General features: G+C 38.3%; 2 protein-coding genes across 3 annotated transcripts; both read right to left on the minus strand.

Moving 5' to 3' along the window:
- Window positions 1-1941: 1941 nt before the first annotated feature.
- LOC144710924 (pyruvate kinase 1, cytosolic-like) lies at window positions 1942-11988 on the minus strand. Of its 2 annotated transcripts, XM_078584771.1 has the most exons (17): window positions 11806-11985; window positions 11227-11332; window positions 11051-11148; window positions 7924-8079; window positions 6559-6636; window positions 6337-6468; window positions 5909-5989; window positions 5676-5744; window positions 5510-5599; window positions 5208-5352; window positions 5033-5121; window positions 4821-4916; window positions 4661-4728; window positions 4475-4574; window positions 4350-4406; window positions 3003-3225; window positions 1942-2162 (listed from the first exon to the last, which is right to left on the minus strand). In XM_078584771.1, exons 1-16 carry the CDS (start codon window positions 11872-11874, stop codon window positions 3076-3078), a joined length of 1584 nt encoding a protein of 527 aa, XP_078440897.1. In that variant the 5' UTR covers window positions 11875-11985; the 3' UTR covers window positions 1942-2162; window positions 3003-3075. The 2 variants fall into 2 exon arrangements, with proteins under 2 accessions (XP_078440897.1, XP_078440898.1); XM_078584772.1 differs by lacking the exon at window positions 1942-2162 and having other exon boundaries at window positions 3017-3218; window positions 11806-11988.
- A 1152-nt stretch (window positions 11989-13140) lies between these two features.
- Window positions 13141-15243, minus strand: LOC144710926 (pentatricopeptide repeat-containing protein CRR2, chloroplastic-like). The gene is made up of 2 exons (XM_078584773.1): window positions 14898-15243; window positions 13141-14765 (listed from the first exon to the last, which is right to left on the minus strand). The coding sequence occupies exons 1-2, from the start codon at window positions 14936-14938 to the stop codon at window positions 13583-13585; spliced, it is 1224 nt and encodes a 407-aa protein (XP_078440899.1). The 5' UTR covers window positions 14939-15243; the 3' UTR covers window positions 13141-13582.
- Between the last annotated feature and the right edge of the window lie 2178 nt (window positions 15244-17421).

Genomic DNA, 17421 nt, shown 5'->3' on the forward strand with positions numbered 1-17421 from the left:
ATGTATTTCAAACATACACTCATGAGTGTCACAAGATCATGATAGGGGAAACTACTTATGCATGGTGGATCTCCATCCTCGAACGTGTCTCTGTTTTTCATGGAGCCTCTAAGTCAGCATCTAACATTGGAAAATTCCATGGGCTTGGGTGAAATGGGGGAGATTAAATGTAATAATTGTGCAAATGAAGTCATGCACAATATAAAAAATGAGCCATTAAATATAATATATGTAAGAACTTGGACCTATTTCAAGATCTTCCATTAAAAATGAGCCATTTGATATTGATTTTTAACAATATATTTATCAATCACATTTTATAAAATTAATTTATTTTTTAGTTTTTCTTCATGTTCTATTCAATACGTAATCATATGAGTGTATAACAGAAGTCTTACCATTTTCTTCATATTCTATTAAATGCATAATCATATTGAACTTTCAAAATTTTATGGTTTTTTAAATCTATAAACAAATGTCCAGGTTGACCACTTGGGCATCTGTATTGAATGAATTTAGGACTTTTTCCCATTCTCATTTATTATTCTGATTACCACACTCTAAAAAGCAAAGTATTATTTTCATTGAGATACAATACATTATAAATTGCAACATCAATTAAAATGTATTAAAATTTGAGCTTAAATTAGCAACAATTATTAAGATATCAGCTGAAGAATATAAGTTGAATGCCAGTGCAAGCTTGGGGATAAAAATTTTCGCTGAGTAAGGTAATTAATGAGAAACCGTCCATGTAGGATTCCCAAGATCAACTGAATAACAGAATAATCATACCATCTGACCTGAAAGCCAGAGTAAAAGAAGATAGATCTCAGCGCATCATCGAAATAAACCATTTAGCATTCATTATTTTAGATAAAAGAAGAATATCAGCTCAACATCCTCCTCATATGGACTAAAAGAAGTAAAATTAAACTTGACATCAATTTAAGAAGCATAAATTGAGAATAATACTTAAAAGTCCTTGTCCTTATAGATCAAATTCCATCGAGATTCAAAAGGGGTTACCTTTTGACTAATAATCATAAGAAAAATACCTGAAATGTTTACTAAAATCCTTTCCAGAGGGGATTGGGGATTGAATTGAGTCAAATCAAACCAAATCTAGGAGAATGATTAGATTGAATAGAAGGCAGTTTGATCCAAACAGATTGATCAAAATCCTTTGATCAAACGAGGATTTTAGTGGAGTTTCGGTCCTCACTCACTCTCTCATTATCTCCCTCTCTCACTCCCTGTCTCGTTCGATTTCCCTCTGGCTCTCTCCACTTATTATACATATTTTATTTTTTTATCAGTTCAAACAATTAGATCTGCTCTGATCCCAATTGGTTCAGGTTATTCAATCTGCACAGTAGGCCGGATGGTTCGAATAGGTTTTCTGAAGTTCGAAGCGATTTTCTGTCCTGAATGGTCTAGATTCAGATTTGATAGATCATTTATTTTTGGTCTATTAACTATGGCATTGATGATTACAAATTCAGCTTCACTTCATCATATTTATTTTGTTGTTGTCCATGATTCTAATCAAATTTGATCCTGCACAGTATAATGTTTACGCGCATGCTGTATGCATCAAAGATATTAAAATGGACAAGCACACAATAACATCTTAATCTTTGCTCAAGTTCGAAGAGACTGACATCATAATGGAAACGAAAAACTCCGGTAAGGAATCACCTTTTGACAAAAAGGAAATGGACAATGATACTACTTTGGATTTAAAATAATCACTGACTATTGAATACAATTTTAACTGGGACCTCATTAGGTTTCAAAAGTTGATACGGATGAAACAAGTATTAAGATGTAATGAAATTTGTCACTTTGTCAAAACTGAGGATGGACACGAAACTCATAGCCAGATCTTAAAAGATAAGGGAATTCAGAATTCTTAAGGAATACCAACTAACAACACAATTGAGCTAATTAAAAGGGAATACATGATTACTCACACAAACATGTTACAAAAAATAAACAATAACAAACCTTCGAGAAGAAAATATAAATTCAAGGATAGAGATGAGATACAGACACATGAAACTGTTCTGAATGTCATTGAGATTGCCTCAGTAGTAAAGGCCAGGGGCATAGTCAGCCAATTAGAGAAATTATCCAGTACCATGCTGGGAGTGCAATGCCTGTCAAATTTCAGAAACCACGAAAATTGCACATTTTAGCACTTAATACCTGATGAAATATAAATAAATATCAAATAAAACACCCACGCATGCCAAAAACATAAACTTTCTATCATGTCAAATTTAATGTGAATGAATTATACTGGGCAAGCGTAATCTACTATTTTTCAATGGAGAACTAGACAACTTTTAAAAAATTTCTACGTCTCTGTTCCTTTGCCTTCTCGTTCAAATTTCTCTACTTCTCTCATAAAATCCAGCCTGACTATAAGATTAAAATACTAGTTCTGCTGCAATAATACCACTTTTCACGTTTATCTACATGTTTTAGTAGGATACAAACTTGAATAGTCCATTCTCCGGCATTTCCCACTCGACCTTCATTGAGCTTTATCCCATCCCTCGCCTTTTCTCAATTGAATTAATCTTAAATATAAGAACTGATATCAAGAACACAACTTACTTAAATCAGTTCCTGAGTTTTCCCAACTTATCACCATTATACTACGAATGCAAAGGCGTTCAATTTAGTTTCATAATTTTGAGATTGTACTCGGCATCCGTAGATTCACTTTGAGAAAAACATTTAATTATAAATTACTACTTAAAACCCATAAGAGAAAACAGAAAAATCGCATCTACTCATTCAGTATATTGTATCTAACGGACAAAATAGCAACAAGATCCGACAAGACTCACATTTTATGATAATTGAGAGGCTAAAATAAAACTAGAATAAAAGTAAGAAAAAACATGTAAAACGACATTTCCCCTTGTTACTACGATTCTCTATAAAAAACAAAAAAAAAATATTATGCCAGGCATTTATCAGAAACACACCTCATCGTCCACTGGGACAACCGAATGCTTCATCACATTCATGAATCAGACGGCTGGAGATGTTGCTGTAGGATCAGGGAATGTCAATGATCTTCACAACAGAAGAGTCTCCCATCTTCTGGAAAACCACGGCTCTATCGTAGGTTTTCACCAACCCTACAGTCTTGGCGTGGGTCAATGCGAGTTCCAGAGCAGACTCTTCGCCTGGGCTGATTGCTGTCGTCTTCACCAAAGCAAGAGATAATCATCATCTCGCGGATGTGATAAAAAGGAAAGAATGAAGAAAAAATAAATAGGAAAAAAAATAAATTCGACAGTAAAGTCCAACAATGACTAAAAAATTGGCGTAACTACACTTTTATCCAACTATGAAAAGAACCACAATAATAAAATGTAGCCTTCCAGAACAAGACGACAATTTTCATCTACTCGTTCGTTATATTGTTTCTAACGGACAAAATAGCAACAAGATCCGATAGATTCATATTATGATAACTGAGAGGCTAAAATAAATCAAGAATAAAATTAAAAATTAAAAAATAAAACGACATTTCCCCCTGTTACTACGTTTCTTGCGGATGTGGTAAAAAGGAAAGAATGAAGAAAAAATAAATGGGAAAAAAAAAGAAATTCGACAGTAAAGTCCAACAATGACTAAAAAATTGGCATAACTAGACTTTTATCCAACTATGAAAAGAACCACAATAATAAATGTTGCCTTCAAGAACAAGACGGCAATTTTCATCTACTCATTCATTATATTGTTTCTAACGGAAAAAATAGCAACAAGGTCTGACAGATTCATATTTTATGATACCTGAGAGGCTAAAATAAATCAAGAATAAAAGTATGAAGAATGAAGAAAAAAATTGGCATAACTAGACTGAAAGAATGAAGAATAAATAAATAGGAAAAAAAAGAAATTCGACAGTAAACTCCAACAATGACTAAAAAATTGGCATAACTAGACTTTTATCCAACTATGAAAAGAACCACAATAATAAAATGTAGCCTTCCAGAACAAGACGACAATTTTCATCTTTATAATAAGATAAACAAGTATGAAGTTCAACAACAAAAAAGAATCAGATTCAGATAAATAATAATCAACAGACTGGCTTCTTCTTGCATCCATGAAATGCAGAGTTCCTCATTTTTCATGTCGGGAGACAGTAACATCAAAAAATGAATAAAAACTGAAGTAATTAGACTTCTATTCAACAACAGTAGTAAGAGCACCAATCATAAAGCATAGCCATTATCTTCCAAACAACTGTGATTCGCGAAATTAAATTGGAAAAGCGTAGCGAAAAGTAATACTCAGGATACAACTCTTTATAAGATTACCGAGTTTAGATCGGCGAGGATGGGATATACTCCTCTGACAGCAAGGCATTGCCTAGCCTGCAAGAAGCACAACGTGTATTCAGCTTATACACAGTTCACCAAATTGGAAAGAAAGCCTGTCATACCTGCTGCGCTCCAGAGAACCTCCATCTCAGAGAATTTGTCGTTATCCGTGGGATGACAACTGCCAAAATTGGCATTGGAGGCCGATATTTGGCGATCATCCTGAGAGGATGACGTACACCGTTGGTATTTGTGCACTGATGGATTCTTAACCGTAAAAATAGGAGATTGAAAATAAAGGTAAGAACCTTGCAGCCCTGCCGGAGGAGGTGAAGACCAGGATCACCGACGCGTTTACTTTGATCGCTGATCCTACCTTTAACAACGAATTAAGAGAAAAAAATTACAATTCGTTTAAAATATGCAATTGAATAACAGTTTCTATAAACTTGGGAGGCAAAAATTCACCGCTGCAGATGCAACGGATTCCTCATCTGACATTGGGTCTCCCATATGCTTCACTATAGCCTTGAAATGAACCGGCTGGTTGTAAACAGACTCTGCCTGCACAAAAGAAAGAGACAGGGAGAAGGAATTGCAATAAATTAGTTTACTGAAAATAAATTTATCTAAAAAATAAGGTTATTCGTTTTCGTAGGCATTTCTGCAAAGAAAAATACCTCAAAACATATCCTTCTAACTGTTTTTATTGCATCAATGGGGTAAAGTCCTCGGAGCGTCTCTGCTCCGAGCAGAATCGCGTCAGTACCTGAAAATAAGCGGAGGATATCAAGTTTCATGGAAATTAAAGTGTCTGGATGATGACATTAAGCTATAATAAATAGGATATCACACCATCAAGCACAGCGTTTGCCACATCGGTAGCCTCTGCGCGGGTAGGGCGTAGATTATCCGTCATGCTATCTACCACTCTTGTGATTATTGCAGGTTTCCCTGCCATGTTGCACTTGTAAACCGCAGATTTCTGGAACAAAAAGACCTGCAATTTGGAATAAACTATCTCTGTGAAAAATATTGTTCAAATCAAAATAAAAATATCACCCCTTTGCGGGCAGTATATCATCAAAAGAGGTGTCTTTAGTGTATAAAGATAAGAATATATCAAAAGAGCTTCGACTTCGAGAATCAAATCAAACCTTCTCTGGAGGTAGATCAATGCCCAGATTGCCTCTCGAAAGAATAATTCCATCGGCCTCCTTGAGAATTTCATCAAAATGCCTCAAACCCTGAGGTGAAAATCCAAATCTTAGTTCCCTGTGTCAGAATTAATGTAGCAGGAACGGGTTCAAGATATTTGCCGACCTCAACATTTTCAATCTTTGCAAAAATTTGGGTCCCTGGAAGATTGTGGGCTGAAAGAAAAGCTCTTAGCTGCATAAAAATATTCACGTCTCAGATTTGATGGAAAGAGATAATTACTATTTTTATTTAAACAAAATTTTGAATTTTTTGAAATAAATGGAGGAAAAGGGGCGCTTTAATTCAATATAATTTACGAACAAATCAATCACAAAGATGGAGGAACATCAAGTCACCTCTCGAACATCCTCAGCCTGGCGAGTGTATGACATTGAAATGATGTCAATGTTGTTGCGACAACCCCAAACAGAGATGGCCTAATTAAAAGGAAAAGCTGGTTAGTATGCAGTTCACACAATTTGTAATATCCACTATCATATTTTAAGAAACACAAGTTGAACACATTTCCCGGAATCTTCAAGAATGCAGATAAAGCATGTTTAAATGAGTATGTTTTAGGAACATGGTCATTATTAGCATTATGCTGATTATTTTGTCGATGTACATCAAAATACACCAAGATAGGATACTCCTATGAATTGATGAAAATTGAAACGGTGAAATTAGTAGCTCCAAACTCTGAGTCATCTCAAGTTCATTGGAGTGATGATATTATTATGGATAAACACACAACATTCACTGCTTCTAAACTCCGGTAAATTACCTTCTTGTCCATGTTAGTCAACGTTGGGAGATTGATGTGGACTTGGGCAACATGCAAGGTGAAAATGAAACCTGAGAGTTTCGCACTGTTTTTAACGAGACAGAGAACATCTTGGCCTTCAGTTTCGGAAACCTGCATAAGAGGATAAATAAATCAATGAGAAAACTCATCATAAAGAGCGGCAGGAATCAACCCTAACCGATAAAAATAAATCAATCTCACCTCCAGCCAGACAGAAGTTGACTCGCTACCAGTGAAAAGATACTGTCCAACGAAAATTGTGTCTCCCTTTTTAACCGTCTACAAAATACTAAATAAGTCACTATGGGTTCATGAAATAAGGCCAAAGAACACAAAAAGCTGAACCTTTTGTTTCACAAAAAATACAATTTCAACGCCATGAATATAGTTTTTCTCGGTTTACTTATTTTGAAATTATTGTCTGCTTATCCAGACTTGATTGTAATTGTAGGTACAGTGATAAAAAAATAGAACCAAGCGAACCATATGAATCCATAAAATTGAATTTAAAACTAAGAAAAATATAATGAAAATAGAACTATCAAATTAAAAACATAACGATTTCAGATGTAGGAGATAAAAAAACAACATTTCAGATGTTATTACAATTGTGAAAAACAAAGAATTCGCTCCGGGCATTCTTTTGAACTCTTTTTATTAATGTGAAAAAAACAAGCTGATGGCAGTAAAACGTTTTGATTCTACAGTGTTATCTTGACGAACAATGATTGCGTAAGTCCAGCGTCTAACTGAGATAAAATTATAGTAAATGAAAGCCACCCACACATCTTTTAAAGAAAACTCTTGCATGTTTGTTCACTAAAGATATGAGACAAAACATAAAGAAAAGAGCAAGTCATGATAATAGCATAAAAAGAGTAGAAATCCCCAGATAATGACAAGATGCAAGTGAAGAGTTGAAAATCAACGTCTGTAAAAATAAACTGAGCCGATAAAGCATTGAGAGAGTTTCAGTCCTCTGAAACAACAAAAAAGTTCTTAAAGTTTTCTCATTAAAAAATCACGAAGTGAGGACTAACATGATTGCTGACTCTCACTGGCACCCTGCCAACATCATCATCAAAATCATCAACCATTGTAGACTAATTTAAGAGGGGTTGATGATGATGTTGACATTGACGATGATGGAGTATCACAGATGATTGCCGCAATCAATCCTTTCCTCCTTCCATGAAACAGTCTGTTCAAAAAAAAAAAACACCACCTCTGATCTAGATGATTGTCCATGCTTGAGAAAACAAAGGGCTTAACTTTGAAAATTTGTGCTCAGCTCAGTTGTTGCACCCAGACGAGAAGTATAACAAAGATATGTTAGAAATAGGATAATTTGCAACTAAAATGACACTTTTGGCGTTTTGGGGAGTGGAGGGAATATTCCAGACCGAAATTTCTAAATTCTCAGAAGTGAACAAACTTGATTTTTAGAATGTTGAGATCAGTCCACAAAGAGGGAGCAATCACAAATTTACTGCAGCAGGACAGAATTTCAGAGCTGACGTTCATAGATTTTGGGATATTCAAGATCTTAAATGTCTGTGAACATACCGTTGCCAAATCATTATAATTGACCGGTAAAATATCGTTGGTCGGATCTTGGGAGGTGTCTGGAGTAATCTTGACATAGTCTCCTTCTTTCAACTCTATTGGATTTCCACTTCGATTAAATACTTGAAGTTCAGGACCCATGGTGTCCATCATGACCTACACAATTGTAAGAAAATTATTGTATGGATAAAAGGTTATTGTTGTCCAGGAAATGCATGCAAGTTTATATGTAAGCACCCGAAAAAAAAACATAAATACTTAGGCTACAGGTTATTTACAATATGAACTCAACAAATCACGTAGATTTCATAATTATGATATTTTTCCATATCCAGGAGAGTATCAAGGAGAAGGGAATGTTGCTTCTGAAGAGAAGCTTCCATGAAAACTCATTCCACGTCAGAGTGAGAGAGGTTGAAAGTGACCGAGCAGATTTAGGATAATAAAGTAATGGGTCCGTCATATGAATACAATGCAGTTAGATCTTGTCAGGAACAGAGATTGAAATAAAAGGATCCATGAGTAGAGGGAGAGATAAGAGAGTGAAGAATGAGGAGACATCAAAGAGTGGAAATAAAAAAAAAGGTAAAGGTAGGATGGAGAACTATGCCACATCGGGAGCATCTCCAGACCTGGTGCTCACTTCCACAAATTCAGGGTGAAAATGATCTTTTCCCCGCAGTTTTGCAGGGGAAAGGTTTTATTTATGGTCTCCTTTCCAGTCAAAAAACCTCAATCAAAGAGGCTCTTGTGTCACATGTGCCTCCATCCTGAGGCACTTCTTATCTTTTTCAAGTACTGTCTTGGGAGGTCTGTATCAGTCAGCTGTCTATCCATCTTGCTAATTCCTTTACTTTATCCGGCTCATGGATAAGCCAGGATTACATGTTTCCATCCCCAATCAAACTCTGAAATATCTTGGTCATTCAGAAGTAGGATAAATTCCCTTCATAAATATGCAAACCTCACTCTACGGAAGGCAGGTAAGAAGATGTAGGGACAGTTAGAGGATTCATCAAGGTCAAGGTGCAAACCAGAAGAAGTTGAATGGGACTGATTCCGCCCGAAGATGCTCCCTAGAGGGGGACGCGTTGTCATTGGGAAACTAAGTAGGTAAATGTGGGACACTCAACCCGCAAATTACCTAAAAACAATGTTTTTTCTCCATGTTCCAAGAAGTCTTCCCTTGAATAATAAGAGGGTGAAAGTCGTGTAGTGACATTGATTATTATGACATGAATACTTAAACATGGCCATATCTTAGAACTAGATATGGTACAGACTCAACATAGTCCATAGTTTTTTCAGATAATGAGGGCCATCCTCCACAATAAACACAGGTAATTAGGATATGCAAAGCAGTCATGGTTTTTTATAAGAACTTGATGTATGTTCATATCAGAAGAGGGATCTTCCAAGATGGAGATATCCTGAGAGATATAGAGGTATCAATCACGGGGTGGGCGGGATAGACCAAGGGGAAACTGGTTGAAGATCATATGAGTAAGAAGCAATCACCGGGTTAAGGGGATCTTAGAGAGATCAAAGGAGAGGTCTCAGAGAGATCAATGGTGGTCGGTACTCCCCATAGAATGAGGTCAGATAAAAACATCGAGAGTGCAATTGCAACCTTACTAATTCTTCTTAGACGCCTTCCTGAGGGAAGGAGTACAGATATTTTAAAGGGAAAACTACCCTAAAGACAGAAGACCAAAATCCCCTAGCTGAAAGGACAAAAATCACCCCTCCAACCAGTTGGGGTTCGCTAAGTAGTAAGAGGTGACCCATAAGCATCAGTTCTGTCCCTCAAAATTTGAAAACCTGACTACACTGTGTGGGACAAAAGAAAAGAAATGGTGATATTGAAATCAACTAAAAAAAACCAAGGGAAAGTATATTATGCTTTGCCAGACCTTTTTGTTTTAAAAGAACTTTCACAAACTTCTGTCATGCGATCAATGTTTACAAAGTTATACAACACAAACTCATTTCTATATATATAATATGATATGCTGCAGAATGTATCATTGGAAGCACTGGCAAACGGCTATAACTAGCCAGGATGTAAGTAAAGAGAAGGTAGACAAGTAAATCATGCAAGCGCCTACCGATCTCTCTTGGAGCAGCCTCTCTCCATGCTGGGCTTCGTCTACCCTCGGAGCCTCTCCATCATCACACCCCCAATTCCTCCATTCTCAGTCCACATGCTCTCTCAATTGATACCTGAATCGGACGTCTTATGTAAGTTGTGGGGGAGTTCCTTTCATTACTTAGAACCATTTGATCTTTCACTCACATCGGGATCTCATCAAAATATCATTAACCTTTGACAAATACCTTGAACGCTTATATTTTTTGTAATTCACAAGTCCAGTAAAAGCAATCTGAAACAAGGTCTGCGGATATCTTCTCTTCTCACAGTCATGGATAAGCTAACAGGCGTGTGATTGTATCAAAGAAACTGAGAGGTTAAGGGCCGATCTCTACTTTCATAGTTAGCGGCTGATTCATCCAACAATTTAAGTTTTGCTGACCTTCTGTAGGAAACTGACTTCATAACAAAGCTGGAGCCCAATCATCTAGATTTAGCACAATGAATGATTGACATGATTTGTGCGCTTTGCTGGCCAAATAATCTGTGGTTCCTAACGTACGAAACCACTCATGTCAGACAGTGCAAAAGAAAATAAGGCAACTTTTTTATAGTTACAGCTCATGCCTGGTATTAATGAAATAGGGCGATATCACTGGAACTCTATTTGATGTACTATCTGTAAGGCTAGCCGTTATATCATCATATTGGGCTATGTGTACGCCTGCCCAATAAACCTTGTATATATACTCTTTGACCTAAATGAAATCGTCAAGCATCTATTTCTCGTTCTGCCTGTGTCTTCTTCTTCTCCACAATCTGATATTAGACCTAGAAATTTTCTCTGTAACACATGGTACAAATCTAATCTAGGAATATGATGCACTGGTACATGATTTCACAACCATATGAAGAAAATTTTAAATAACAATTCGGAAGACTATTACAATGGACTTAACTAAGAAAATTTCACAAACAATGTAGATTAGCCAAGTGTAAGAGAGGAAGTTAATTCAGTTGTACGAGATGACTTACAGCGCACAGCTTTCTAACATTTTTCATAGCTTTCCTCAGATTATCGACAGTCTCTTGATGGTAATCAACATCTAACCAGGAAAAGTCAAATCGTGCGACTGCAGGGTTTTTGAAGAATATATGAGTCATGGACGGAGGGACCAGAGACTTAAGCAATTGCTAGCGAGAAAACTTGCCTGACATCCCTCCGATTAAGCATGCCTCGATAATCTCAACGGAGCGCGACTTTGGACCGAGTGTTCCAACAATTTTCGTCATTGATGGGAAGGAACCCTGGGCGTTCTGAAACGGAGAAGAAAGCGCCATTGATCGAAAGCGAAAGTGAGTGTTCCAAGCGGGGACACTAAGAGAGTCAAGAAATCCGGCGATAAAAAGAATCGATTCACTTCTAGAGGCACAAAAGAATTTAAAATCTAATAATCTCCAAAAAAATGCGGGGATCCGGGTGAATGATCTATCTTCTCCTCTCCGCGGATTTGTGTAAGGAGGGCACGTAAACTGACGAACTGAAAACACAACTCAGTCCCGAATATAAAAGAACGCAAAAAAGGCTACTACCGCACGAAAATCAGGGAGCAATTACGCAAGAAAAAAGTGAATCGAAGAAACAAAAGGCGAGATAACGGCGAAATAAATCACAAAGACCATCAACTACAACAAATTCAGAACACAATTACCGCAATTCAAAGCGCGAATCAAGAAATTGATGAAAGAAAATATCAAACAGTGCGAAATCGACAGAGAGAAACACTTACAGATTTCGACGCCGCCAGAATCGACGACATCCGCATGGACTCTTCCACCATCGCTTGACCGCTATGCATCTTGATTTCCCGGAAGGAATCCGCGAAGAACGAGGTTAGAGGGCGAGGAGAAATACAAGAAGTTACACGCGGAGGTATTATAGAGAGTTCGCGAGAAAGAAGACGATCGAGAAAAAATGTACAAAGAAATAGTCAAAGTTCAAACACGGCGGTTCCTCAAATAGCGGGCCCCACCCAGATCCTCAACTCGGTTCGCTGTCCCGCCAGATCAGACTAAGCGGGGATCTTTCGCCTTCCAAGGTTAGCCACCGCCGTCCGATTGAACGGTTAACGCAACGTCTTTATCCTCCGCAGGAACACTCCACGCGTTCGGTGCTTGGTGAGAGGAGCAGCGTCGGCTAAAGGAAATTCCTAGTAATATTCGTATCCATCAGCGGCCACAACTTTATAAACTGACGGCGCAGATGTGACGCGCTACGTACTTAAGGGAGAACAATCATTACCCACGTGGAATGCTCTTTGGGCCCATCACCGAAGATTCTAAAATCAGTTAGACGGCCGCCACGTCAGCTTTTTTATAAATCTCCTGCTGGCGATAATATTTTTTAAAGATAATGACCCCCCTCAGGATAATAAAAACAAGCAAAAGTTCCGATTCATACTAAAAGAAGACGAATTTCCCTCTTCAGGTAAAGTTTAAAAGCCGGATTGTGTGAATTTCACAAAGTTCATACCTTAATTATGCAAATGCAAGTTGATTTCATATGTGCGTTTCTGGTTCTTCTGGGCTTCCTCGTCCGTTGATCTTCCATTGCTCTTATCAGTGGTCTCTGTAGGTTCTCATTGACCTCTCAATCGTGCCACCCGACGTGACTACTCGGCGACGGCGGTGACGACTTTTTAAAAGGGTAAAATTGTGGGAAACTTGCGGTTTATGATTAGTCAAGAGCCTGCAAGTGCAAGCTGACTATAGCGCAGGGATGCAGATGGGACGATTTTTTCGTCCCGGGATGAAAAAGTTGTCCCGTCCGAGGGTACGGACAAATTTTGGGACGAAAATTTGTCCCGGGGGCCACCGGATGGGATGATTTTCGTCCCGTGGGACGAAAATACCATCCGTCTGGAGGTCTCGGACGATAGACAGACGAATCTGGATGGAAAACCGCTGGATTCACATCCAGCGGTTGAGATGTTGCCACATGGCCTCGCAAAGACAATTTGCATCAAAGTCCCTGTATTTTTTCGTGCGTGCAAATAGGCGCCACTCAGAAATAATTGTACATATGTCCCTTTGCATTCTATCTCCTAAGTAATTCCCGAAAAAACTTGAAAAAATCCATATTAATATATTAAAAATATAAAATGAATAATTTTTGTCCGGAACGAATTTTGGGTCGAAAATTCATCCCAGGAGGACTGGACGAGACAGTTTTTTATCTTTGGACAAAAATGGTCCCGTCCTTCGTCCCTGAACTTACTCTGGAGGTCTGACGGGATGAAATTCGTCCCGTCCCGTCCATCGTCCACGTCTGGGACAATCCAAAACAATAATGCTGACATCTCCTTCTGCACCTCCTCGTTGAGCCTTAGTTCCTCGACTCAGACGAGGAACTAGAGCCATGAGTGCTCGCTAGTTAAGAAATAAAGTAGCGCCCTTGCTATCAGCAGTAGCTCTTGGTACAGTAGCAAGCAGTAAAAGGCAAGTTGCTCACAAATGCCTGCCTGGTTCAGCTGGTTTTCTTCAATCTTTGACCTTTGTTGTCCTCGCTTATGTCGACACCCAGCTTCGAGCAGGGGACTTCGCCAAGCCGAGAGAAGTTACCATTGCCCTGGTTTGATTGACCACCTGCCCGGAACGAACCACGGCGGCGTAGGCAACATAATTGGCAGCATTCTTTGGCTCCAGGGTGAATAATCTCTCAGCAGCCAGTTCAGCAGTCTCTGTATCATTGTGGGTGATGCAGCTGCCCAGAAGAGCCCCCCAAATGCTCGCCGGCAGCTCCATAGGCATTTCCTCCACAAGCCTTAGCGCCCCCGTCAAATCTCCGGCTCGAGCAAGGAGGTCCGCCATGCAGGCGTAGTGCTCAGGCCCAGGCTCAACTCCGTGGGCGGCTGCCATGGACCGGAAGATCCTCTGGCCATCGGCCACCAGGCCGGCGTGGCTGCAGCCGGAGAGCACGGCAGCAAAGGTGACCGAATTGGGGGCCAGCCCATCCGCAACCATCTCCTCCAAGAGAGCCACACACCTCTCTCCTTCTCCATGGGCGCCACAGCAGGATATAAGAGCAGTCCAAGTGACCGAATTACGGGTCTGCATTTGCGCAAACACGCGGTAGGCATCTCTTTGACGGCCACACCGAGAGTACATAACCAGCACCGCATTCCAGATGGTCACATCGGAGACAATTCTATGACAGCTCTTGAGAAGCTTTCCGTGGAGCTCCTTCCCAGTCCTAAGGTCCCCAGTGACGCCACAGGCGGAGACGATGCTGGGTACTGCCATTGGATCAGCCTCTATCTCCCCCCATTGCATCTTCCTGAAGCAGCGGAGCGCATCGGAGACAAGCTTCCCCCTAACCATCGCCGATATCGCCGCGTTGCATGCGGCAATATCTCTGTGAGGCATTTCATCGAACAGCTGCCGGGATTCAGAAAAACACCCCAATTTTGAGTACAAGTCCAGCAAGGAGCATCCCACAACAGCATCTCCAGAGAGAGCAGTTTTCAAGGCCTGCCCATGGAGGGACTGGCCGAGGCGTAGGTGGCCGGCCGAGACGCAGGCTTTGAAGAGAGAAGGGAAGGTGTAGTGATCTGGACTGAAGCCTCCCTTAAGAAAAGATGGAAGAAGATCAAGAGCTTGAACTGGGTTTGAGCTCTGGGCGTAGGAATAGAAGAGGATGTTCCAAGCGTGGGGACTTCTCTGGGGCATTTCGTCGAACAGCTTTCGAGCGCTGAAGAGATCGAAGCAGCGAGAATACATCAAGATGAGGTCGGTGTGGAGGGTTACGTGAGGGAGAAGAACCCATGTGAGAATCTGCGCGTGAACTTGCTTGCCTGGGGAGATTGCTGAGAGAGGAGCGCACCTTCGGAGGAGATTGGAGAAGCTCTGATGAACCCATCTCATCGCCGAGATCAAATTCAGGATTTTTGGGGTAAGGAACTTTGCCCGGATCGGAAGAACATCTCACTGTATTAGATGGTTGAGGAAGAGAGATCGCCGATGATGGAAGACGGGATGTTGAATGAAATCATCATGTTTTACTCTTCTGGGAGGTTGATTTCCAATCGACTCTTGACTGTAAATGCTTGATCAGAGTTCCTTCCGAGTTGAGAGAACGATATAACCAACCTCAAATTTACTCAACACCACGACGAGAGCTGATTAGCGGACCACTTACCGTTCGTTCGATTTGTTCGTGTCATCGTTTGTTCGACCATACATTCATAAAATTTAATGAAACGAGTATTCAAATATTATTTCTAGAATCTATTATATTGCCTGAATATAGTAGATTCTAGAAATATTAAAATTATTTTTGAATAAAGCTTTTATTAGGCCATTGATGCTTACTAAATTCTTTTTCTAGAGTATTCACCGACGGTATAAATTTAAGAATTTAAAAATAGTTTAATTTATTTTTGGATTTTATATATTGAACAAAGAAGTGTATTAAACGATTAACAGACAACTCTAATTTAGAAAATTTTAAGACCCTGGACTGTTGCTTGCAGTTTGAAAATGCATAAGTTGTCGATTCCGAAGCCTGACAAACCAAGAAATAACCAAACAAAAGTGATATAAATTTTAAAATAATTCTCATTCACTAGTGGTATATCTTTGTATGTAACTGAATTTCTCAAAGCCAAAAAACATGATTTTTTTAGCAAGGCAAACCTTTCTTTGGTGTAAAAAAGGAGAATGTCCACAAGAACACTGAATCATAAACCATAAGGAGACTTAATACCATAGGGTGAATTTTACATTCCGAATCTCAGATAGAATGGCCTAAGAATGGCAATGTCTGCATATTATGTGCTATTACATATGCAGGTGAAGGATGAATTGTGCTTTACTGCTCCTTTGTGTTTTTGCTATTTAGCTCTATGGAATAACTTATAAACCTGTAAATATTACTCCTGAAAATCACTAGACATGCTTATAGATATCAAGAATGGAAATTCAATTCAGTCGTACTTGTTTGTAAATCCATAAGATTTGGTATTTTAATTTTTTGTGCAATAGTGGAAAACAATCTAGTAACATTATATTTTTTGAACTCTATTTTTTCTGATTATCCCAAATTTTGATTATTTCTAATGTAAATCCAAGGATCAAGGACTTCATCTATAATTGACACACATTAGGGATCTCAACAATTTGCATACTGTTACTGTATTTTTTACTCAAAATTTCTGCAAAAATAGTCCAATGAGTACATATTTCATTCACTATTATATGAATAAATAGTTTTGAATATGAAGCCTCAAGGGCATTTTAGCAAAGGCCTAAATGTGTGTTTTGATTAAAGTTCAAAGTGTTGTGTGTAGTTGTAAGTGAAGATCAAGTACAAGAGGTCCTCAGTAAACTTGTTGAGTAGTTGTAAGTGAAGATCAAAGGGCTTGTTTAGTCATATTAAAAGGCTACTAAGTTTCACCATATGGTGAAAGAGTCAAATTAATGATATTGGACTTCAATTTTCCATCACTTTTAGATAGACATATTCTATAACACTCTTAAAATATTTGTGTGTATTTGACCTCATTTGATTGGTGTAATGATCTTTTCAAATTACAGAAATATAATATATTCATTAAGACTTAATTTATTGATGATTAAATACAGAAATATATGACAAGACTATGGTGATATCTTGAGTCAAGTGATGTAGTACACATAATTGAAAATTCCAGACTTTTAAAAGCTAAGATTGGCATAACTCTTCACACTTGAGAGGTTTTTTGAACTTATGGCAAAATAGTGAATATTAAGATTCCAAGTTAAGAGGATTATTATTTACTATCGTCTAATCATAATCAATATTTATATATGTGACTATTTGACTCTTGATATTGTATCTGTATGCACTTTCGGATTTATAACTCCATAAATATATATTTGAGTCTTAATTTGAACTTTCCCTTCTCCTTCCTCTCTGAAAATTGCAATGTAAAAGCAAGCAAGATCTTTCACTCCTTGAAGCACTCTTCAAGAAGTTTTCGGCATTTGTTCAAGAGGACATTTGTTGCTAATATAAATTTGGGTCCAAAGGATTTCAAATCATGTTTTTTGTATAGAGTGGTTCAAGATTCAAAGGAAAGCAGACTGACCTCCAAAATTTGTATGCCCTTGACCCTTGTGATAAGTTTTATTTGTTTAATATTAGTTTTAGGTCAATTTTGAGATTTTTTTCAATTTATAACTAGTTATAACCTTCATAAAAATCCATAGAACTTGGAAAGTCATCTTTGGTTGTTGAGTTTTGAAAACGTTACAGGTGTTTGAACATGAAAATGCTAAGGATCTGTGTGGTTGACTAAGAATGTAGAAAGACCAACCTCTGGAGGTCAATTCAATTTGATTGTCAAAATATTGTATGAGATAATAAG

This window comes from Wolffia australiana, chromosome 13, assembly GCF_029677425.1.
Source record: "Wolffia australiana isolate 7733 chromosome 13, ASM2967742v1".
NCBI lineage: Eukaryota > Viridiplantae > Streptophyta > Magnoliopsida > Alismatales > Araceae > Wolffia > Wolffia australiana.

Bases quoted from the DNA above. Each gene is read 5' to 3' on its own strand.
- LOC144710924 (XM_078584771.1), bottom strand. From the start codon at position 11,874: ATGCATAGCGGTCAAGCGATGGTGGAAGAGTCCATGCGGATGTCGTCG. The intron at 8,080-11,050 runs GTAAGTCATCTC...ACAATTGTGTAG, and splicing joins ATGTTAGAAAGCTGTGCGCT to GTCATGATGGACACCATGGG. The intron at 4,407-4,474 runs GTATGACAGGCT...TGCTTCTTGCAG, and splicing joins GGTTCTCTGGAGCGCAGCAG to GCTAGGCAATGCCTTGCTGT.
- LOC144710926 (XM_078584773.1), bottom strand. From the start codon at position 14,938: ATGAGATGGGTTCATCAGAGCTTCTCCAATCTCCTCCGAAG. The intron at 14,766-14,897 runs GTGCGCTCCTCT...CGATCTCTTCAG, and splicing joins TTCTCCAATCTCCTCCGAAG to CGCTCGAAAGCTGTTCGACG.